The sequence below is a fragment of the Orcinus orca genome, chromosome 10 (genome assembly GCF_937001465.1).
Source record: "Orcinus orca chromosome 10, mOrcOrc1.1, whole genome shotgun sequence".
NCBI classification, from domain to species: Eukaryota; Metazoa; Chordata; class Mammalia; order Artiodactyla; family Delphinidae; genus Orcinus; species Orcinus orca.
Window position 1 is genome coordinate 84032781 of NC_064568.1, and position 25014 is coordinate 84057794.

The 25014-nt window shown below is 39.6% G+C and overlaps 1 protein-coding gene across 4 annotated transcripts; it reads left to right on the forward strand.

The window, feature by feature from the left end:
* The first annotated feature begins 3404 nt into the window (after positions 1–3404).
* ZSCAN12 (zinc finger and SCAN domain containing 12) lies at positions 3405–24467 on the forward strand. Of its 4 annotated transcripts, XR_007469889.1 has the most exons (6): positions 3405–3511; positions 4357–4843; positions 8866–9010; positions 10487–11633; positions 18495–18934; positions 20142–24467. XR_007469889.1 is itself a non-coding variant. In XM_012539184.3 (5 exons), exons 2-5 carry the CDS (start codon positions 4421–4423, stop codon positions 18613–18615), a joined length of 1836 nt encoding a protein of 611 aa, XP_012394638.2. In that variant the 5' UTR covers positions 3405–3511; positions 4357–4420; the 3' UTR covers positions 18616–24467. The 4 variants fall into 4 exon arrangements, 3 of the variants coding, with proteins under 3 accessions (XP_012394638.2, XP_049549633.1, XP_033272939.1); XM_012539184.3 differs by having other exon boundaries at positions 18495–24467; XM_049693676.1 differs by lacking the exons at positions 18495–18934; positions 20142–24467 and adding an exon at positions 15714–16393.
* Positions 24468–25014: the final 547 nt, after the last annotated feature.

Below are 25014 nucleotides of genomic sequence, written 5' to 3' on the forward strand. Positions count from 1 at the left end.
GAAGTCCCAAAGAGGATGGGGCTGAAAAAGTACTTGAAAAGGTAGTGGCTGAGAACTTCCCAGTTTTGGCAAGAGATGTAAACCTACAGATTCAAGAAGCTGATCAAAATGAAAACAGGATAAACCCAAAGAAATCCATTCAAAACCATGTCACGTCAAACTTCCCAAAAAAAGGCAAAAGATTTGAAAGCAGAGAAAAATGACATCTTACCTATAGGAGAAAATTCAAATGACAGTGGATTTCTTATGAGTAATAATGGAGACCAGAAGGAATTGACATAGTATTTTTAAAGAACTGAAAGAAAGGAACTGTCAAGCCAGAATCCTATACTTGGTGAAAATATCCTTCTGGAGTAAAGGAGAAAATCAAGACATCCTCGGATGAGTAAAACATAGAATTTGTCACTAGGAAACCTACCTTTAAAAAATGGCAAAAGGAATTTCTCTAAATAGAAGAATCAGGAAAGAAGAAGGAATATGGGTAAATCCAATAAGCTTCCTTCTCTTGATTTTTCTAAATTATGTTTAACTGTTGAAGCAAAAATTATAACATTGTCTAATGTGTTGCTAAATACATTTAGAGGAAATATTTAAAAGAATTATAAATGGGGAGGGTAAGGGATGTAAAGGGAAGTAAGGTTTCTATATTTCACTCAAGCTGGTAAAATGATGACACCAATAGAATGTGCTAAGTTGTGTCTATATGATATGAAACCTAGAGCAACTACTAAAAAAGCTATACAAAGAGATACACCAAAAATGTTATAGATAAATTAAAATACAATTTAAAAAACATTCAAGTAACCTACAAGAAGGCAAGAGAAGAAAACAGAGATGAAAAAACCAAATATGAAATGGCAAAATTATAGAAGCAGAGAACAGAGTCCTGGTTGCCAGTAGTTAATGAGAAGATGGGAGTGAGCAGGAAGTGGATGTGTTCATAAAAGGGATTGTAGTGGTGGAAATGTTGTGTATCTTGACTGTAACAATGTAAATATTCCAGTTGTGACATTGTACTATAGTTCTGCAACATATTACTATTTGTGGAAACTTGGTAAAGAGTAAATGAGATCTCTGCATTATTTCTTACACTGCATATGAATCTACAATTATATTAAAATAAAATTTAATTTAAAAAACCAAAAGAAGTGTAGTGTTTTGTGATATGAGAAGGTTATATTGAATTCAAACTTCAGTGTCCAGAAATCAAGCTTTATTAGAACAAAACAAGTTGGTTCTCAACTAAGAAAACCTACCTTAAGATCAGTTGAATAGAATTAGATTAATTTGATCTGCAACCTGAATTCCCCCTTGTCATGTAACATAATAAATTCACACGTTCTGGAGATTAGGTGAGGAGTAAACATCTTGGGGGAGGGGTGTCATTATTCTGTCTACCACAGGTAGTGTGCTATCAGCACCTGTCAGTCATTCCATAGCAGTACATCATGATTTCTCATTTCTTTTTATAGCTGTCTAGGTAGTTATGCCACAGTTTATTCAATCAGTCACCTATTGATGGACATTAGGTTTGTTTCCAGTCTTTTAGCTTGAATACTTGAACGAATAACCTTGTATGCATGTCATTTCATATATTTGTTAATATGTCTTTGGGATGGATTTCTATAAGTGGTATTGCAGGGGCAAAGGGTAAACTTACATAAGTGCTTTTGCTACATTTTCTTATTTTTCCAAATAGGGGTTGTATTATTTTGTGTTCCCACTGAGAATGTATAAGAGTTCCTCTTTCCTCATAAATAGAGTATATTGTCAAACTTCTGGATTTGAGCCAATCAGATAAAATGACTAATGGCACCTCGGTATTTAGTTTGTATGTTTATATTTTGAATGAAGCTGAGCATCTTTACAGACATTTGAGGGCTGCTACAATTTCTTATTCTGTCAACTGTTCATTTCTTTTGCCCATGTTATCTATTGGGTTATTGGCTATTTTCTTTTTAGGAACTATTTTAGGAATCTTTTATATATTAGGGATATTAGTCCTTTGTGATATGTTGCAAACATTTTTCCAGCGTGTCATTTGTCTTCTGACTTTTCTTTATGGTGTTTTTTGATAACCAATTCATTTGATTTTTATTTAGTCAGATTTATCTGATTAAATTTAATTTTTTATTGCTTTTGGAGATTGAGGCACTATTAGGCAAGGTTTCCCTGTTCTCAGGGAATTAGAATTATTATTCATGTTTCTTCTAATACAAGTATAGGTACATTTTTTTACATTTGGTTTTTGGATCCATTTGGAATTTATCCTGACTGTGCCGTGTGATGGGAGATATTAATTCAATTTTATTTTTGACCAAATGGCTATCAGTTGTCCCAACACAACTTATTTACAAGTCTGTCATTTCCCCTGTTAATTTGAGATGCCACCATCATTTACTAAATATCCATAGGTACCTAGGTCTATTTCTGTTTGTACACAATATCACACTCCTAATTGTAGAGGCTTTATAACATGTGCTAATTTAGGCTGTCCCTCACCGTTCTTTTTTCAGAGGGTATTGTGGCTATTCTTATTTTCCCATATCAACTTTATAACCAACTTGTCTAATTCTAGAACAATATGTGTCGATACTTTTATTTTAGAAGACTGACTTCTTCATTGAGTCTTTCGAGCCAAAACTCTTATTAGTCTTGTTGGCATATGGCTTTCTATTTGTCTAAGTATACACTTGGCCTTTCAGGAGGTTTTCCCCATACAGGTTTTGCATATTTTTTCCTAAGCTTATTCCCAATTATTCTTTCTTTCTTTCTTCTTGTTTTTTGTTTTGTTTGCTTGCTTTTTGGTTGTTGCTATTGTAAATTCGGTATTCTCTTCCATTATATCTTGTAACTTTATCACTGGTTATTTGCATATAGGAAGGCTCTTGATTTTAGTGTGTTAATTTTATATCTTGCTACTTTACTAAATGATCTTTTAGTTTTCCCATTGAACCCTATGGGTTTTCAGATGTATAATTATCGTCAGCGCATAAGAGAGAACCGAAGAAGGTGAAAAAGCAGGCAGAAAGCACCAGGTTGACCCTTGAGAAGTGTGTGTGGAAGAGGTCCCTTCCTGAGTCGGGAAGGACCTCGGGAAAACATCCTTTTGAGGCATCTTGAACATCAAAGGTGCAGAAACCCAAATAAAAGTGAGAGTGGAAAAAGCATGGGATTTCCCTAGCACAGGTAGGCTCGCCAAGCCTCGACCGCCCATCGGGTCGGGGGAAGTGGAGATACTAGCCAGCGGAAGAGGAGCAGGAGAAAACAATATCGCGACACCGCGGGCCTGTGAGTTGTCCTCTCACATGGGCGCGCGGGAGATCTACCAATTTGCGAGCCCCTCCCGCCCCCTTCCTAGAGCGGCGGCGGAAGTGAACCGGTCTTCCGCACTTCGCGGCCGCTTCCGGCCTCTATGGGTCGCTGCTGGTGGGTTCCGGTTTCGAAGCGGTTCGAGGCGTCAACCCCTTGTCCCCGGAGAGAAACCGCTGCTGGCGTCCTGGGGCTGTGGGTGAGCGGTCCTGTGCTGCGGACGCGGCAGGCGGGGGTGCTACAGCCTTCTCGGCCCCGGCTGGAGTGGGGCGGCCTCCGGGCCTCACTTGCCTAGGTGGATCCGCGAGAAGCTCCTTGACGCAGAAGCTAGCCCCGACCCCCAATCCCTCGGAGAGTGGGTCGGAGCCCGGGGATGAAGGAGAGACCCGGCTGTGCGCTCCATTCCTCCCGGGCTTGTCTCGCGCGGTGTACCCTTCTTGAATTATGCGCCTTCTGACATTTCTGAACAGTCTTGGGTCACAGACGCTGACTGGCGTCCTAGGGCCTCTTTCCTGGGCCTGCCTTTAGATTTAAAATCACAGAACGCGAGGGTAGAAGAAAGTCTTAAAGACCAATGTCTTCAGCCTTTTCGCTTGATAAATGAAGAATGAGGAGCAGAGAGATTAGGCTCCTGAGGGAATAAATTCATGTGACTTTGCTGCTTTTATGACTAAATGATTTCCACCAGACATCTGGGTATTTAAAAAATTTAAAAAGCAGCCAATCAAGGATGTCTCAACTTTTTATTATTGTTTGCCGTAAATGTTTGTTTATTCCGTTTAATTGTTCTTTTTTCTATCATCAAGTGGAAATGTTTCCTACCAAGTCTTACTTTTCTTTCTTAGAGTCCTGAAACAACTTAGCACCTTTTACTTAATATTTCTCTTTAAATTAGTCTATTCTTGAGTCTTTTTTATCAGAGTATTTTCCTGCGTATAGAAAATTAACCTGGAGGCGGCTTTCAAAGTGCATTTTTAAATTCTTAGAATTTGCAGTTTTTGTTTTTGGTGTAGTTTGTGTTAATGATGATGGCTTCTTCTTCAGTTCCAGCCAGAAAGAGACGGCACAGGAGATCTTGCTTGAAGCATTCATAAGCATTTGCACAGCTATGATGGCATCTACTTGGTCCATCCAGGCCAACAAGGAGCAAGATGAACTTTTGGAAATAAAGATAGAGGAAGAGGAGGTGAAGGAGGAAAATAAGTGTACCGCCAGACAGGATCAGAACGTGCAAAAGAACACTACCCACAGCAGGGAGGTCTTCCGACAGTACTTCAGGCAGTTCTGCTACCAGGAAACATCTGGACCCCGTGAAGCTTTGAGCCAACTCCGGGAACTTTGCCATCAGTGGCTGAGGCCAGAGACACACACAAAAGAGCAGATTCTGGAACTGCTGGTGTTGGAGCAATTCCTAACCATCCTGCCCGAGGAGCTCCAAGCTTGGGTCCAGGAACAGCATCCACAGAGTGGGGAAGAGGTGGTGACTGTGCTGGAGGATTTAGAGAGAGAGTTGGATGAGCCAGGATATCAGGTGAGAACAAAGATGTGGTTTCTGTTTGAGAAAAGATGAATTAGGGATTTCTAGGCCAGAATGAAGTCTAACATTATTTCACAAAACGTATTCTCAACACTTTGGTGCATCAGAAAGGGGCCTGAGTGTCATAGAACATTGGTTAACATAATCCTAACTTATTTATATCTTTTCTGTAGAAGGATCATGTATTTCTGCATTAAGCTACAAAATTCTGTTTGATGAAATGCTGCCCAGAAACATTAGAAACCGAAGACTTGTAGGACAGAGAGAAAATGTTAGAGAGATTATGGTAACAAAGTGGGCAGCAGCCTCTTGGAAGGGGCATCACTTCTGCTGAACAATACAAATAATTAAGAAATCAGGTTTTGCAGATATATCCACTGCCTTGTCTCCATTAAAGGATTAAAAGATAGGGGCTTCCCTGGTGGCACAGTGGTTGAGAGTCCGCCTGCTGATGCAGGGGACACGGGTTCGTGCCCTGGTCCGGGAAGATCCCACATGCCGCGGAGCGGCTGGGCCCGTGAGCGATGGCCGCTGAGCCTGCGTGTCCAGAGCCTGTGCTCCGCAATGGGAGAGGCCACAACAGTGAGAGGCCTGCGTACCGCAAAAAAAAAAAAAAAAAAAGGATTAAAAGATGGAGAAATCAAAGTCACCATCTCAGAGGAATGAGATGTAGGAGCAGAGTGGAAAGTTAGGAGGGAGGGGCAGGTCATGGGACCCATGTTTCTTTGAGTAGTTGAAAGCCCAGTTAAGTTGGAAAGGTGAGTAGAAGAGTTGAGCACAGAGAGTCCAGGACCTTGAATACCAACCTCTTGAGTTTAGATTTTATTCTGTAGGACAGAAGCTCCTAATCTGTTCTCTCTGAGTCTAAATGAATTTTACTAACACCAAGATATAAAAAAGAACCAAATTACATAGGACTATTTTGTTTTGTTTTAGCGTTGATAAAAGACAGTGGTTTTCACCCGGTGACAATTTTGTACCGCAGAGGGCATTTGGCAATGTCGTGGAACATTTTTGGTTGTCTTAACGGCGGGAGGTACTCCTGGCATCTAGTGGCTAAAGGACAGGGATGCTGCTAGATATCTCACAGTGGAAAGAACAGCCTTATACAACAAAAAATTATTTGACCCAGCATGTCAGTAGAATCAAGGCTAAGAAAGCTTGGTATAGAGAGTAAACGGTGAAATAATAAAAAGGAAATATAATCTAGCATTGAAGTACAAAGATTGAAGAGGAAAGGAGCATGTGGCAAAAAGATCTAAGTTTAAAATAGGGTCATGAAAGTGTGACTGGGAAGGAAGAGGCATGTCTTAGGTAAGAATTAATTGAAAATGATGACAGAGTAGAGGTGTAAAGAAGGAAGAAAGAATTGAGAACTCTTTACTGAGCAGTCTATTCTAGGCTAAGCAGTAGGGATTTCAAGCTTGAAAGACGGAGCATAACGGAGACACTTCTAACAGAGTGCAAGATTGTAGGCGAAGGTGGATTGGGAAAAGTTCATTCATTCAGCAGATATTTATTGACTATTGTTTACTAGGCACTGGGAATGCACCAGTGAACAAAGTGTAGAGGGTTGCTGCTCTTACGTTGATAGATTTTAGTCTACTGAGAGGAGACAGACAGTAAACAAAAAAATCAACAAATGTGTAATACATCAGGTGGTCATAAATTCTATATTTAAAGAAGCAACAGTAAAGCAGAGAAAAGGAATAGTGAATGAAATGAAGATTGTGTAGTTTTCAATAGACTGGTCAGGGAAGGATTTTCAGATAGGGTGACATTTAGAGCAGAGATCTGAATTAAAAGAGCAAGCCATGCAGCCATCTAGGATAAGAGTGTTCAGGCAGGGGAAATATCAGTAGTAAATGGATAGGTCCTAAGGTGAGAATGTGCTTGTCATGGTAGAGATGTATTTGTCAAGGAGGAGATGAAATCAGATAGTTACAAGAAGATCAAACCATACAAGGGACTTGTAGGCCATTATAAGGAATTCAGATTTTATTCTGAGATGGAAAGTCGTTGGAGAGTTTTGAGCAGAAGAGAGATTTAATCTGACTTAAATTTTAACATAATTACTACCAGCTATGTTGGAAAAGTTCTGCATTGGGGCTCATGGTGGGACTAGGGGAGGCATAGGGGACAAAGTTAGAAGCAGGGAAACCAGTTTAGGAGGCTGTGGCTATAAGCAGTAATCCAGGCAAGAGATGCTGGTGGCCTGGACTAGGATAGTAGCAGTGGAAGTGGTGAGATGTGATTGGATTCTGGATACCTTTTGAAGGTAGAGCTTGAGAGGATTTGTTTCTGTATAGGTGGCGGGATGTGAGAGAACGTGAGTTAAAGATTATGCCAAGGGTTTTAGTCTGAACATCAGGTAGAATGGGTTTGTCATTCACTGAGATGGTAAAAGGAATCAAGAGTTAGGTTTTGGATGTGTAAATTTTGAGATTCTTACTAGAATCCAAGTGGAAATTGAGCAAGCAACTGGATATAAAAAGTTGGAATTCAGTGGGGGGAAATCTGTGCTAGAAATATAAAATTGGGACTTGCCAGAATATGGGTGGTATTTAAAGCCATGAGACACAAAGGGATCATCAGGGGAGTAACCAGCAGTGGAAACTGGGGAGTGGCCAGGAAGGTAGGAAGAGAACCAAAAGAAAGAATGGGATTTTCAGGTGCAGGCAAAAGTAATTTGGTTTTAGTCATGTTGAGTTTGTATTGCCAACCAGTCCTTTCCCTTGAGGGCTGCTGAGAGTAGCTAGTGGAGTTTACAGCTTGATTTATGAGGCCTAACTGAAGATCCAGGGACAGAAGACACAGTTCACTATACTGGCCTTTTTTTGCTTTCCCCTCCCCAAAATTTGAAGTATCAAAACAACTTTTTCTGTACATTTGAGATAGTACCTGCTGATTTTGGCTCTCATTCTGAGGGAGAGATTACAAAATGAAACTATGTCAGGGAAATAGAGCCAGTGTATGGTGATTTCTTATTTACAAAATTTAGCCATTGAAGGGGATGGGGAAGTAACTTGAGGGCCTGTCATATGCCAAGTCCTTGTGCGAAGTGCTTTACATGGCATGGTGTCATAATCTCAGAGTAATTTCTAGCCCATGGTGACAGAGCTACTAAACTAAGGATCAGAGTAAGTAACTAGAGTGATTCCAGATCCCTGCTTTTTATAATACCATGCTGGGGGAGCCTATTACTTTTAAATGCAAGAGGAAATGGGCCCGTGGAGTAGTGGAAGCTACAGAGTGGCTGAAATTGCTGAGTAAATGAGTTAATTGAAGGAGCAGGGGTCAAAGGGAAGCGGAAAAGGATGAGGTTGAAGGCAAAAGTAGATACAAGCCTTGAAAAAGAAAAGACATCTTCCTTTAAGATACAAGGGAAGGAGAAGAGTATGAGAGTGGAGATAAAGTGAAGGGGAGATGATTTTTTGAGATGATTGTGATCTTAGATAAATAGAAAATAAGATCATCTGCCAGAAAGAAGTGGGGTGGGGACCTCAGAAGAGCAGAGTCTATTAGGAACAGCTTTTGGGGTAAATATGGAAGAGATTTCTCTCCTTTTCCTTTTTTCCCTTCCTTTCTTTACTTTCACTTTTACTTTCTCCCTTTACTTTTCCCCTTTCCTTTCCTTCTTTCTCACTTCTGTTTTATTTCCCCCTAAGTTTTTTTCCCCCCTTTTCTGCCTCTTTTTACCTTCTTTTCCTTCTCTCTTTTTTTTCTCTTTCATTTCTCCATTTCTTTGAGCATAGACAAAGAAGTAAAAGGGGGCACAGTCAACATTCTTTAACTGTTAAGAATAGGGGAAATTACTTCCAGCTGGGGAAGGGAAGGTTTCTCAGAGGAGGTGACATTTATGTTGGCCTTGAAGAATGAGTAGGATTATGGTAAGCTGATATCTGGAAAGAAGTTTATTTCAAGTTTCAGAGAGCTGGGTCCACTGCCATGAATAGTATACTGTTCTGTTTAATGTTATCAGAGTGAGTATCTCAGTTATATCTCATCTACCTCAGGTCTCAGTCCACACTGAGGAACAGGAAATGTTCTTGCAGGAGATGGTAGCTCTAAGAACAGAACAAGAACCCAGAATGTCCCTCCCGTCTGTGAAAGCCCAGCTAAAGTGTGAATCTCCAGAACTTGAAGCCCAGAAGAAGCAAGGTAAAGAAGAAAGACCCACCTTGGGAGGAAGGGGAAGATGGGGCTAACACAGGGCACTGGGGCTCTTTTGTACTTTGTGCTGTTTCTGATCATTAAAGTCAGGAAAGTCTCTCTAGAAATCTGACGGCTCATGTGTAGACCTCAGGCAGCCTGGTTTGTCACTCTACAGCTCTTTTTTTCTCTTTATATTAATATTTTTTAAATTCTGGCTGTATTTTATTTGAAATCACTTAGTTTAGTTCTTCTGACAGTTATTTTCCTCTGTACTGACCTCCCTGCTATTTTTAGCCTTTATCCTAGCAGACAGTACCATTATCTTCCAATTCGACTATCTCCTGCCTCCTTCACTTAAATAAACCTTTGCTCCATGATGTCTGCAGCTAACTGTCAGATGGTGCAGGGAAAGAAAAAATGTGTATGTGTGTGTGTGTGTGTGTGTGTGTGTGTGTGTGTGTGTGTATTTTGTAAAGAGAAGGAGTAATAAAGCAAATGGGGTAGAATGTTCAAAGTTAGTGAAGGGGTGAAAGACTCAGTACCTTCCTTATTTCTATTTCCTCTATTTTTTTTTCATTTAATTTTTTTAAATAGGTGAAAATTCACATGGTCCAAAAAACAATAATTTAAAGTTACCCAGTGAAAAGTTTTCATTCCACTCAATTTCCCTAGCCATTTGGTCTCCTTACCCCTATTCTGAAATAGGTTGTCACTGTTACTAGTTTCTTGTGTGTCCTTCTAGAGATTTTTTAATCATATATGTATGTTTTTCATATTCAAATATATTTTCCCCTCTTTATCACTAAGATTGTAGAAGCTTGCATTTTTTATTTCTTAACAGGTGTTTAATATTAAAATGTATGGATATATCATGCAATTAACTTCCCCTGCTGATGACACTTAAGTTGGCCCCGCTCTTTTACTGTAACAAATAGTACTGTGGTAAATAACTGTATGTGTGAGTATATCTGTAGCATAAATTGTTCTGTGTGGAATTACTAGGTCAAAGGTTTTATATATATAGTTGTAATGTTTATATATATTGTCAACTTGCCCTCTGTAAAGCTTGGGTCAGTTTACACTCTCACTGGCAATGTGTGATATCCATGTTGTGAACATAGTGTTATATCAAGCTATTGGCAAATCTGATGGGTGAAAATTATACTCAATATTGTTTAAATTTGCTTTTCTCTTATTGTGAGGTGGAGCATCTTTTCTTGTGTTTAAGAACTATTGTATTTCCTTTCCTGGAAACCATCAGTTTTTTTCTTTGCCAAGTTTTCTATTGGGTTATTGCTTTTTTCCTTAACAGTTTTTGGAATGCTTTGTTTATTAGTCTGTCGTATATTCTAGTGCCATTTTATAGTCATGCAGGAACTCTAGGTTCTTATGTAATTTTTCACTTGAATAAGTTTATGTTGCCTAGTGAAGTTGCTATTTGCTATCACAAGAAACTAGTTAACATTTATGATCCATTTTTAGTTTCAGATGTTGAGACTGGAAATGAGTATAGGAATTTAAAGCAAGAAGTTTCTGAAGAAATGAAACCATATGGGAATATATCTAGCAAATTTGAAAATGAAATGTCTCAGTCAGCTAGGTATGAAAAAACTTATGAACCTGAAGAAAAAATAGGAGAGCCTTCTGGATACTCCAGGGAAGATAAACAACATACATGTGATGAAAATGGAGTAAGTTTGACTGAGAACTCAGACCTTTCTGAACACCAGAGAGTCTGTCCAGGAGAAAAGCCTTATGAATGTGATGACTGTGGAAGAGCTTTTAGTCAACAGTCATGCTTCGTAGAACATCAGAGGATCCATACTGGAGACAGGCCCTACAAATGCGAAGAATGTGGAAAAACTTTCCGTGGGAGAACTGTGCTTATTCGACACAAAATAATACACACGGGAGAGAAACCATATAAATGTAATGAGTGTGGCAAAGCCTTTGGCCGGTGGTCAGCTCTTAATCAACATCAGAGACTTCACACAGGAGAGAAACACTACCACTGTAATGAATGTGGCAAAGCCTTTAGCCAGAAAGCAGGTCTCTTTCACCATCTCAAAATCCACACAAGAGACAAACCTTATCATTGTACTCAGTGTAATAAAAGTTTTAGTCGGCGTTCAATTCTTACCCAGCATCAAGGAGTCCATACTGGGGCAAAGCCCTATGAGTGCAGCGAGTGTGGAAAGGCCTTTGTTTATAACTCCTCCCTTGTTTCCCATCAGGAGATCCACCACAAAGAAAAATGCTATCAGTGTAAGGAATGTGGGAAGTCCTTCAGTCAGAGTGGCCTTATTCAGCATCAGAGAATCCACACTGGGGAGAAACCCTACAAATGTGATGTATGTGGAAAAGCCTTTATTCAGAGGACAAGTCTTACAGAACATCAACGAATTCACACTGGAGAGAGACCCTATAAATGTGATAAGTGTGGAAAGGCTTTCACTCAAAGATCAGTCCTCACGGAGCATCAGAGAATCCACACCGGAGAGAGGCCCTACAAATGCGATGAGTGTGGGAATGCCTTCCGAGGAATCACCAGTCTCATTCAGCATCAGAGAATCCACACTGGGGAGAAACCCTACCAATGTGACGAATGTGGCAAAGCCTTCAGACAGAGGTCAGATCTTAGTAAACACCAGAGAATCCATAATAGAGGTGGTCCCTATAAATGTAAAGAGTGTGGGGAGTCGTTTAGGCAGAACTCAGCTCTTACTCAACATCAGACTACCCACAAAGCAGAAAACTCTGGTTCTGTGTGAAGACTGCAGGGAAGCTGTCTCACAGAGTGCAGGCTGGAGAGAAATACTAGCTTTGAGATGATTTAGGACAAAATGTTAGTCACTATTGCTATAAGGTAACTTTGGATATTTCATAAAAAATACACTCTGCTGCCCATTTCATTAGGTGCTGTGGAGAACAAGGAGCATAACACCAGATTCCTTTTCTCAAAGAGTTTACAACCTAGTTTGGGATATATAAGGTCCACTGTTTAGTCAAGACTATAGGACAATAGAATTGATGCTCAAAGTAGTGTAGAATTAAGTGGCACTTGGCAAGCTATAAATTCTGAAGGACAGATTACTGTTACCTGAAGTGGTCAGGAAAGACTTTATTTAAGATAAAGTTTTGATGGGGATATTTGGAAGGCAAAAGGGAGAAAACATTTAGGGTAGAACAAATGTAAGCAGAGTGCATGTAGTTTGGAAGCATCAATGACAAGACTAGCCAGCCTAAAGTAGAGTTCATTCAGACTGGGCAGTTGATGGCACTATGTTGGAAACAGCTTGAGGACAGACTCTGGGAGGGTTAGAATGCCAATAATTTCACCTAATACTTTGACACTTACAAAGCACTTTTCTCATTGAATTCCTAAAATGTTCCTGTAAATTAAAATTATTCTCCATTTTAAAAATGAGGATACTCTTGCTTATGGAGATGGTGACATAGCTACAATATCACACAAAGGAAAAGACCAGCAGCGTAAGTGCAGTTTTGTGACTTCAAGTCCTGTTCGTTACACTAGTGATTCCTCAACATCAGTGAACATCAGAATCGCCTGTGGAGCTTGTTTAACATACCTGAGTCCCAGTCACAGATACTGTGTGCTTCATTAGGTCTGAGATGGGGATTGAGAATCTTCATTTTTATAGCTCCACAGTCACCTGATGTACTCTAAATTTTGAGAAACGTTGCGCTGAATCACTGCTACCTTCGTGGTTGCCAGTGAAGTGAGGAAGCATGAACACAGGCCGCTGCAGATTTTTAGCATGAGGAAAGCCCTTTAGGGGACAAGAGCCACCAGGTCTTTACAATGAACAGGGAATTAGACCACCATCATGCCTAAAAACTAGGTCTTCAAGATGGCCTTTCTGTCCCTTCAAATTTAAATGTTTCAAAAAAGACTGACCTGTATTCCAAGGCTCCCAAGGTTCTTCTGAGTGCAAGGCTTGTGTGTATGTGTGTTTTAGGGGCGGGGTGCTGGTGTTCTTCCCTGTTTTACGCTTCCCTTTTTTCCCACCTCTGTAGTGACCATTGTGTTCTGAATCCCCTAATAATTTCTTGAGAGAACTGGCTTATAATTTTTTGGTTTGTATACTTGAGCACATAAAAGAGCCAAAGATTAGTGATTCTTTGCCTTGGGGCTTCAGAAAACAACAAATCAACCAAAAACTGGTTGACATTACCCGTATATTACTGAGTAAACAATTCTGTTTTTGATGAGAACCTGTGATGATCATTGTAGTGGATAGCAGGCAAGCCACAAAGAAGTACACACAGCTCCTGGTCTGTTTATCTTTTTATTTACAGAAGTCATATTTGATCTCTACTGAGATATCCTTTTATTTCCCTTTCTACATTGCTGCAGCAAACTCCACAATTTCTAGGACTGCCTTCCCACCTCACCCCACACAACTTCAGTCCCCTCATCTCCCTTCACCTCTAGCTGGTCAGTGGGTTTGAAGTGGTAGGATAGTGACAAAAGAGGAAGAAGAGGAAAAAGGAGGGTAATCACCATTCTTTAACTATTCCTAACTACCTTTCTGCCCAGCCCTGTCTTTATCCCGTCTCTCTACTCCTATAATATACTCTACCCCCATTTCCCTAGTGCCCTAGTCTCTTGCCCCTCCGTCCATAATCCCTATATAGGACATAGGAATATCACTGGCTTGGAACTAGTAGAGTCCCTAGTCCTATAGAAATATATATGTTCCTAGCTTTCTAAATTGTAATTGTGAGCACATTTTCCCATGAAAATGATAATGGTGTTAGTGCTATAACTTAGGCATATTATGTGTCACATTGGCTTTTGGGATTAGATTTACGTTGACTGTGGGAAAACTTTCTGAGTTCACAACATAGGAAAGCAAATGAACATTTAAAAAACAACTCATTCACAAGTTGAGGACTGCTTAGGCTTTTTCATAAGACCAACACTGGAGTTGTGCACCAGGCATTGAGGCAGCTAGGATTGGAAACCTAATTTTTTTTATGTCCGGGAAACGAACAAGGATCCTAGAACTGAGCCCTGAGAGCTCTGTAGCTGTAAGTATATGAGGCTTATTCCCTAAGGTTTCCCTGTCTCAAATTTCTCTCATGTAAATTCGTCTCTTTGGAGGGGACTTGACTTAGTAACAAGAGCCTTCATGAGAACATCTCTTTACCAAACTGATGCTGTCCATACTTGTCATCTAATCTTATTTCACAAACATGTTTTCCAAACTGAAATTGCTCCTCATAATGTCAGAGCCTCTCTCTTTAATCTGACTGCTCGATGGAATGCAATCCTTATTTTAAACTTGCTGTCTACTCTGCATGCTGTTACTTGCAGTCTCTCCAGTTCAGCCTCTGCTTAACATGTTCTCTCAGTGCACACAGGTTCCTCCATTTGCCTATAACTCTCTTAAGTAATATTATAAAGGAACCATAAAAAAAGACCCAGAACAATAGAATATGCCTATTACATAGAAGAATACAGTTCATAACTTATTTAAAAATAAATGGGGTTTTGTTCTGGTGGTTTCTTGTGCTTAAATACAGTTGTAGAACCAAAAAGGCAGAGTGGCATGGGGTTTCCAGGTGGGCATCAAAGGGGGTCAAACTAGTCCTAGAAAAGGAGAAGATATAAGGTTACTATCTGGAACTAAATTGGCCATGCAGCGAAGTTGAAGGCCCTGAGGGGCAAGTGGAGGAGGACATGACGTGTTAGATATGGAATTGGGGAGTGCGGTGAACAGAAAATGCCTTGAGATGAAGTCAGGAGTACATCTTTATAAAAGATGTGGTGTGACAATGACAGTACCTAGGAAATCAGGGTCCCTTGAAGCAGTTCATCTATGTGGATTTTTAAGTCATCAATAACAGGAGGCAGGATGGAAAGAAAAGAGTATGAAAGTGAAGCAAGTCCACAAGAGAAGTAATGGCAGCCAGTAATACAATAGCCAGGTAGAACAAGTGGTATAAAACTCAAATGAATCATGAAGCAGCAGCTTAGAAATAACATTAAGGATGAGAATAAGATTGACTAGCCTCTGTTTTCTGATTGATTGAAGGTAAACAAAATATTGAGCGTTTAAGGCAAAAAGCACCTGGAGAGGTTGGGGGAGAATCAAATTTCTAAAGCAGTGAAAAGTAAAATGAGCTTAAACATGGGCTTTGGATGAAAAAGTAACCTGACAATCACAAAAGGGTTCCAGAGAGTGTAATAGAAAGGGACTGTGAAGGGAAGGAAGATGGGCCCCTTTTGAAAAAAAACAAAAGCAAACAAAAAAACAAGGGTGCTGAGCAGGGCTCTGGGATTGAGAAATCTCATGGGCATGGTGAGGATGGAGGAATCCTCACCATGGGGCATGGTGAGGATGGAGCAATCAGATAGAAGCACTTAGAAAAGCTCTGCACTCCTATACTCAGAACAGAAGTAGCTTCTTTTGTTAATATCCAGTGATTATAAAATTGTTAACAGTCAAAGTCTTATTATTGGCAATCTTTAGGAGTAGAGGAAAGGATTTATTAACAGTATTATGTAATTGTTAACTGCTTACTAAGGGCCAGACATTAGTAAATGCTTTACTCACATTGTTTCATTTTTAGCTGGGGAAACAAATCAATAAAGCTGCTTGAGGTCACAAAGTTAGTATGTGGTGGGACCAAGATACGAACTAAGCAGTTTCAGAGCCCACTCTTCCTCTGTTTATTTCAGATGAACGAACTGCATGTTGCAGTGGTATTCAGTGCTTTGAGTTATTACCTGTAGAAAAATTTCAATTCCTATCAGTATTCTGGAAAATACTTAAGAAACTCTACAGAGTCCTGGGTCCAAACACCAAAGGTAATAATATCCCCATCCTCTTGCATACTAAATCTTGGATGAAGTTTGGGCCAGCATAAATATCAGCCCTAATTCTTGTTGCCTGCACAATGAGGGTGTCTGCGGGAGACATTTCGCTTTAAAGATGAGCTCTTTATAGGAAAGGATCACATACCTAGCTTAGAACCATTATTCTCTGCATTATTCTGACAGAATAAGGGATATCTGACTAATACAAAGATTAGAGAGATGTCCCCATTGTGGATCTATCCAGTAACTCACTATGGATATACCTTTGATGAGGGTTTTTGAAAGTTTTAATATTTGTAGCTAGTACCATAGATAAGTATATATTATATAAAATAGTTCTTTCAGATGCCCCTCCTAACTCCACAAGCACAGAATTTATTTGAGCAACAAGTGTTTGTTTAATATAGGGATAATCATTTTGATAACTTTAATTGAACTTTCTCAACTTTCAACCTTTCACACTGAAAATTTTACATTTTAAAGCCCCTCCAGCAGTTCATCATTTTATTAGAATTTCTTTGGGTCCTCTCTCCTTCCGATGTTTCTGGGTATAACTGGTAAGGAGTTCTTGCACCTTATTTCTTATACATAGTATTTTTATACCATATTTGAATATAAAAAGTAGGTATGGATATATTTTGTATAAAATATGTTTTTAATTTTTACTTTATACATATACTTTTATATACATATAATTTGATTTTGACAAAGCCAACCACGATAAGTGTCTGAAACTTCTCAGTTGCTTAGCTCCCTAGCCCACATTGTGAGATCATTATTGAGAGCCAGCGTTTATCCCTTGATTTCTTGTAAACAGTTGATTCTTTCCCCACACTTATGAAAGACCTTTTCCAGGTCTGAAAACCCATCAGTCAAGGCGCCCAGAGTTTTCACCCATCACAGTTCAAGGTGATCTTTGGGGAATATATGTTTGCTTTACCAATCATCTTCTTAAGCCCAAATGGCCTGGTCCTGGGTGTCCCGAGGATTCCTAAGAGGAGGCCATTTGTCACCTCTGATTTATGCAGATCGTCATTATTCCTGTCTAAGCTTGATATGCGTATCTTACTTTTTGATCTAGCGCCTCAGCTCAGCCTACTTAAGTGAAATATTTAAGAGTAGGTATATCACTATTTCATCCCTGATAAAGGAGGAGGAAATTTAGGAACTCTTCAGCTTGCTGTAGCCAAACTCTAGCTCAATGACTTTGAGCAAGCGGCTTAATCTCATTTCCTCATAATGTAAAATATCGATAATAGTACCTACTTCTGCCTGGGGAGCTGCAGACCTAGGGAGGATAATTGTTATACGGATAAATGGGGGGTTTATATAAAGTGCTTAGAACAGTGGTTAGCACGTAAGTGCATTATAGCCGTTTGCTATTGTTCTATTGCCGTGGGCTCTCTCAATGAGCTTTCTCAAATGCGTTGCCTCTAGATGCTCCAGCCCCAGGCAAGAAATTACCTGTAACTACGCTGCATTTTTCCCAGGACTGCTGCGTTGTTGCCGCTGGGATTAAAGCTCCCGCTCAGGTCTACTTTTACTTTCTTACCTTGGGAACTAATGAACAGTGGCTGGCAGGAGATAAACATCGCCTAAACTGGCAAGGAAAGACTTTCCTCTCTTTTGTCTCCACCCCTGTTAAAGATAATTAGCAGCTAAGGAGTTTCCCTTTTTGTCTGAGTTGCTCTTCTGAAGTTCTGCGCACGGTGGCGGGGAGGGGGGAGGCGGACCCTGAGCGGAGTCTGCCTTGCACCAGCCTCAGAGCGCAGGCCCTTGGAGTTACCTGACCTAGCTGCCCGAGCCTGCGCTACTCAGCAGGGGCGGGGATGCTGCCAGGCAACCACAGAGAGGAGAGAACCTCCAGATTCCTAGAGGAGACCTGAGGGTGAGGCATTGTTGACAGCCGCAGGCCTAGAACTGCGAGTTCTTTTGGCTTTTGGGTCGTAAGTGGTGGTGCTAGAGGGTTCGTGGACTCCGGCTTCGACTCAGTGTGTGATTCGGCCCTTTAGGGACTCCGGTGAAGTTCAGTCGGACGAATTGAGTTGCAGGCGAAAGTTAAAGATGGCTTCCAAGTCCCGAGTTGTCTTAGGTTATTGGGGCTGTTGAGAGAAAGAGGAAGGTCTGGAATCCCAATTTGGTAAAAGGGAAGTTGGGTTCCTTTGAGATGATCCCACTCATGACTCCCTAGAATAAGTCGGAACACAAGGAACGACATAGAATCCACTTGTTTGACTTTTAGCAAATTACTTAATCCCTCTGTGCTTCAGTATCATTGATCTGTCAGTGGAATGATAAAATCTGCTTAGATGAGTAAATTCACAGTCAATTTTCAATAAATATTAGCCATTATTTTCTGATCTCTAATGTTCTTTACCATTTGGGATTCTTAGAAGGGGAGAACCAAAGGGAGGAGGGTCATGGTCTTTCTCTCAAGCTTTATTAACTTAAACTAGGAAGTAAGAGATTATAGCAGATAGTGTTTACTAATAATTTGCAGTCACTCCCACTCTGTCTTCTAATTTTTTTAGCTTTCTGACAGAGTTCCTTTTTTATTTTAGTGCGTTGTCAGGTAAGTGAGTTCTTGGGTAAGAGCTAAATAAAATTTAGAGTTTCTGTTAACAGTGTTGTTCTATGCCTCAGGAAGAAGACTAGCTACAAGGATATACTTCTGAAAAATCAGTGTGAACCCCAAGCTGGAGTGAATCTTCTCCTGAGCTCGCTTATTCCAGAATGGCAGTCTTCTTGCAGGAAAGATCTCTAATAGTGACTGATGGTAGAGGGAGAGGGCTGTGCCTGAGACCAAGAATCAGACTGGCAAAACAAAATCTTTCTTCCAACTTTAAGTTGTTGCTACCAGGAAAGAGATATTTGGACCTCACAGGGCTGTCAGAAGACTCGGGGAGCTCTCCCCACAGATGCTGAGACCAGAAATACAGACCAAGGAGCAGGCGCTGAAGCAGGTCCTGACCTCTGCCTGTAGAGCTGCAGACCTAAGGAGGATAATATCATTCAGAACGTAGAGAAGAGGCATCAGTTATGCTAGAGAGGTTGAAGAGACAGCTTGAAGGACAAGCCATCAGGTGGGAAGGGTTGGGAGGATCATTTATGGCTTGACTAGTGAAAGGCTTCAGGAATAGAACAGAAAGCAGCAAAACAACTTTAGGATCCACCAGATGTCTCTGGAGCCATAACCCAGTATCTCCCTCATGGGCTTTAATTCCGCCGGGTATTCATGTACACCTCTGAAACCTTCTCTGCCTATATTGGTTTTTTTTTGTTATTTGGGTGTTTTTACTGAAGGACAGCTTCAAATTCAATTTTCCAAGACCATCTTCATCCCATTGCTTTTAGGGCCCAGATAGAACAAGGTATGCTTATGGCAAGATAGTACCCTGGAATCAAGAGGTGTCAGGTCCAGTCTATTAAGACCCTATCTTAGTTTAACTCTCACGTTATTACCTTATGAAACGGAAAGCAGATGAGAAAGAATGTCTGCAGAGAAAGAAGACATCCTTGAAAAGAAGGTTTTTAGAACTCTTGTTAGTGTCCTTTCCCTGGAAACCTTGCCCCTACCGGTCTCTTTGCCCAATTCTTTAGGTGGAAACTCTGGGTAATATTTGGGAGGTGTCTGTGTTTTGTTTTGTTATTGTTTTGACTTATTCAACTCCTTTAGCTTCAAAATGTTTTTCTTATCTTTTAATCCTGCATATTAACTGAAAAAATTATTTTCCCTACTGTTATTTTTCTAGTTTACTGATTTCCCCACATCAAAATAGTATGCATTTTGAAATTGATCTGCCTGTTGTTTCAAGTTAACTTTTATTATGTGCCATTGTTTATTGATCCATTTAACAAACATTTATGGAGCATTTTGTCTATACTAGTGGCCTAGGTACATTCATTTGGTGTAAATGGTACTTTTAACTACCCTTTAGCAAATTAAAATTTCTCTTGGTTTCATGATATTCCCTTTTTTTCACCTCCAGATTCAAACTGATCTCTTCTTAACTTTTTTGATTATACCTTTCTGATTCTTTGTCACATTTTGTGAGAAAATTCTGTATGCTCTTCCAGTCTCTTTCTGACGGTCCAGCTGTCTCTTCTCAAACTGGAACTTCACATGCCTTCTTGCATGCTTTTCAAAATTGAATTGGTAGTTTAGGGATACTGAAAAGGCATGCACTTTAGATAAATCTGGGTTTTATTTTTATCGCTGTTTCTCATCATAAGTCTCATGATCTCAGCGGAAGTGACAACTGACATTTGAATTGTCTGCATTTTTTTTAGATGGTGTTACTGAGAATGAAAATAAGGACTTGTCTCCAACACAAAAAAATTTCTGAAGATGCTAAATCATGTGGGGGGAATCTGTAGAATTACAGCATCAATGCAGTAAGTTAGTAAAAGCTTTAGTTACTGATGAGTCATTATTCAGCATTAGGAAGTACATACCAAAGAGAATGTCTCTGAGAGCAACACTTTTGGAAAAGCTTTTGTTTACAGTGGGCCCCTCCTTTCCCACTAGGAAATCCATCACAGGGGAAAATGCTATCAGTATAAGGAATGTGGGAAAGTTGTATTTGACATCAGCCAAAGCAGCCTTATTTGATATCAGAAAATCCACACGAGCAAGAGACTGCATAAAATGTGATGACTGTAAGGATGCCTTTATTCAGCGTGGAAACCTTATAGAACCATATGTGAAGGGAGTAGGAAGGAAGGCCTTCACCCAGAAGTCAGGACTGACTGCACTAGAGAATCCACATAGGAGATAGATCTTACAAACGTGATGAACGTGGAAATGTTTTCCACGGGATCACCAGCATTATTCAGCATTGGAGAAATCACACTAAAGAAAAACTGACAGTGTGATGAGTATGGAAAAGTCTTCAGATAGAGGTTTGGCCTTAGTAAACAGCAGTGAGTCCATATTAGGGAGGCTCTTTTAAATGAGAATATTGTGGGAAGTTGTATGGACAGACATCAAGCCTCAACAATAGTCTCCATGATATTGGAAAATTAATATAATTAATGTAAATGGGCAAGATGTATGGGGAATGGATATCTTAAATTTCCCATTGTAGCCACTAAAAACATTCAATGAACGTCTCAAGTCAAGAAATGGAAAAGTCAGAAGTTCTTTTCGCTTCTCAAAGGAGTCTGTAAACATAAGCAACCAGGACTTTTGAAATTAAGTTGTTTACCTGCATCCCTGGACTTGTGACACTATCTCTGAGATGATTATCTCTTTACTGGGGACATGTTATTTTCCCATGCCCACTCTAATCTCATATCTTAAATTCATTCAAGTGTAAACAATATTGTTTACTGTTTATTGTAACTATATATATATACACATATATATTATTTTTATGGGCTAAATAGGCTTGTATGAGTACATCAGGGCACAAAAATGACATTATTGAAGTTTCAGTAAACATAATGAAAGGAACCACATCACTGAATTGTTGGACGTTGGCTGCTTTCCTAAATTTGGCACTGCCTCTATGTTCTCGCAACAGAAGGCCATATAGGTGTCATTCACAGAGTATATATTTCCCAGATTTGGTGTTTTTGTTTTTGTTTTTTTAAAGATAGAAAAAGAGGGCTTCCCTGGTGGCGCAGTGGTTAAGAATCCGCCTGCCAATGCAGGGGACATGGGTTCGAGCCCTGGTCCGGGATGATCCCACATACTGCGGAGCAGCTAAGCCCGGGCACCACAACTACTGAGCCTGTGCTCTAGAGCCCGTGTGCCGCAACTACTGAAGCCCGTGTGCCTAGAGCCCGTGCTCCGCAACAAGAGAAGCCATCGCAATGAGAAGCCCGTGCACTGCAACGAAGAGTAGCCTCCGCTCACCACAACTAGAGAAAGCCCGTGCACAGCAACAAAAGACCCAATGCAGCCAAGATAAATAAATAATAAAATAAATAAATTTATTTTATAAAAGATATTTCACATATAGCTTATTGACAGATAATAATAGAGGTATTTTCCCTTATAGATAACACATAATATCCTGAAGGCTAATACTTTAAGTAATTTGTTTATTATTCTTTTCAGTTCTAAAACCTACAGGCTAAAAGAGGAAAGAATCCTTTAGAAGAATCCTTTAGAAGCTGCAATTCAGCAAATTGGCAGTGTAGCCCAATCTCTATGAAAATGAGGCTTATGGATTTTATAGTAGGTCACTAAATATAGGAACCACAGATTTCAAAACTTTGAAATGATTATTTCACAATTAGGAGTTTATATCTGCTGTATATGCCTAAATTTTCTGAATAGGCATTACGGTCACTATTTTAAAAGATGGATTCTGTTCTGTAAAAGGGTTTTTCAGCATCCATAGAAACGACATTATTTTTTTCCCTTAATTTTATTATTTTCTTGTATTACATGACAGGCTTTCCTGACATTGAGCCAATCTTGCATTCCTGGAATAAATTTCACTTAGGCATGGTGTTTTCTTAATGTGTTTATGGGTTCTACTTGCTAATATTTTATTTAGTACATTTTTATTCAATATTTATGTAAAACTGGTCTGTAATTTTCTGTATTTTTCAGGTTCAGGTTTTGATTTTACTTGCATCATAAAAAGGACTAAGTTTTTATTTTTTAATGTTCTAGAACAATTTGTAAAGCATTGAAATTATCTGGTTTTTGAAACTTGAATTCTGACGTGAAACCATCTGGGCTGGGTACTTTTTTGTGGGATAGTTCCATGGTAACTTTTTTCTATTTCTTCTACAAAAATGGTCTATTTAGGCTATTTATAATGGGGGTCAATTTTGATAATCTATTATTTGTTTATAAAACTCTCCATTTTGTCTAGACTTTCAAGTTATTTGCCTAAAATCTGCAGTATAATCTGTTATGACTTTTTAAACAGTTTTATTGAGGGAAATTGATACACAGTAAACTGCACAAGTATATGATTGAACATGACAGGTTTTGGTTTTTTTTTGGTTAAGGTAACATTGGTTTATAACATTGTATGTTTCATGATTACAACATTATATTTCTACTTCTGTATACCCTACAGCATGCTCACCACCAAAAATTTAGTTTCCATCCATCACCATATTGTTGATCCCCTTCACCCATTTCACCCTCTTGTCAGCCCCTTCCCCTCTGGTAACCACTATTCTGTTCTCCATATTTACATGTTTGATTTTGTTTGGTTTGGTTTGTTCATTTATTTTGTGTTTTGGGGGTTTCTTCGTTTTTTATATTTCACAGATGAGTGAAATCATATGATATTTGTCTTTTTCCATCTGGCTTATTTCACTTAGCATATTACAAATGACAAGATTTCATCTTTTTCAATAGCTGAGTTGTAGTCTATCATGTAGATATATACCCCATCTTCCTTATCCATTCATCTGTTGAGCTCTTAGGTTGTTTCCATATCTTGACTAAATAAATGCTACAATGAACGTAGGGGTGCATATATCTTTTCAAATTAGTGTTTTCATATTCTGTGGGTAAATAACCAGAAGTGGGATAGCTGGATCATATGGTGGTTCTGTTAATATTTTGAGGAGTCTTCATACTCTGTTCCATAGGGGCTGCACCAATTTACATTCCCACCGACAGAGCACAAGGGCTCCCTTTTCTCCACATCCTTGCCAACACTTGTTATTTCTTGTCTCTTTAATAATAGCCATCCTGGGGCTTCCCTAGTGGTGCAGTGGTTAAGAATCCGCCTGCCAATGCACGGGACATGGGTTCGAGCCCTGGTCTGGGAAGATCCCACGTGCCGCAGGGCAGCTAAGCCCTTGCGCCACAACTACTGAGCCTGCACTCTAGAGCCCGCATGCCACAACTACTGGAGCCCGTGCTCCGCAACAAGAGAAGCACCGCAATGAGCAGCCTGCACGCCACAGCGAAGAGTAGCCCCTGCTCGACGCAACTAAAGAAAGCCCGCGTGCAGCAATGAAGACCTAATGCAGCCAAAAATAGATAAATAAATTTATTTAAAAGATAATAATGATAGCCATCCTAACAGGCATGACGTGATAGCTCATTGTGGTTTTGATTTGCATTTCCCTAATAATTAGTGATGTTGAGCATCTTTTCATGTACCTATTGGCCATTTATATTATGTTTTCTTTGGAAAAATGGCTACACAGCTCCTCTGCCCATTTTTTAATCAGTCAAAGGTACGACAGTTGAATGTCAGGCCAATATGGGTAAAGCAGTACCTTATTTAACAAATACAAATTACCTGTCCCTAGATGCTATAGATGTAAAAGTCCAGTAATGTCAGCAACCAACCATATATGAAGTGTCAGAATTTTACAGATAAAGGGAATTGAGTAGTCCATGGCCATAACAATCAATACTGGACATTGCCAGATAGGGGGTACAGAGTGTCTCCTTCAGCAAGGAAAGGGAAGTCCAGCTTAGAGAAGAGGTCCATTCAGTCTGTGTGGCCTAGGGTCCTTCAAACTTCTCAAGAGCAACGGAGTTTGGAGGCCTTCCTACAATCCTACAATGGACCCAGAAGTGCATCCAGAAGGAGGGAAGTGCCAGTTTGCTGGCAAAGAGAGTCTTCTAGGGCTACAGGAAAGAGAGGACCGCTAAATTAAAAAAAAAAAAAGTATAGGAAATAACCATATGGCTAGCAGTGGCAGAAAATGCTGTTTATGTAATTGAAATCATACAGAGTATATTCTCTGATCACAGTGAAACCAAACTAAAGAGAAAAATCTCCAAATATTCGGAAACTAAGGAAAGCATTTCTAAATAATGCCCAGGTTAAGGAGGAAGTCTCAAAGGAATTTTTTTTTAATACATAGATCGAAGGAAAATAAATACAACTATCACAGTATGTGAGACACAGCTAAAGAAATGCTGACGGGGAAAATTATAGCACTAAATGCTTATATTAGAAAAGTGGAATAGTCTGAAATCAATAATTGAAGTTCCTGCCTCAAGAAACTAAAGATCAAGAGCAAGATAAACCCAAGACATCAGAAAGAAGAAAATAATAAAGATAATAGCAGAAATCAATGAGATTGAAAATACGAAAACAATAGAAAAAAGTTAATGAAACAAAGCTGTTGCTTCAAAAAATTTTCCAATAAAACATAAACCTTTAGTAAAACCGACAAGATAAAAAGAGAAAAGATACAAATCACTAGTAACAGGAATGAATTG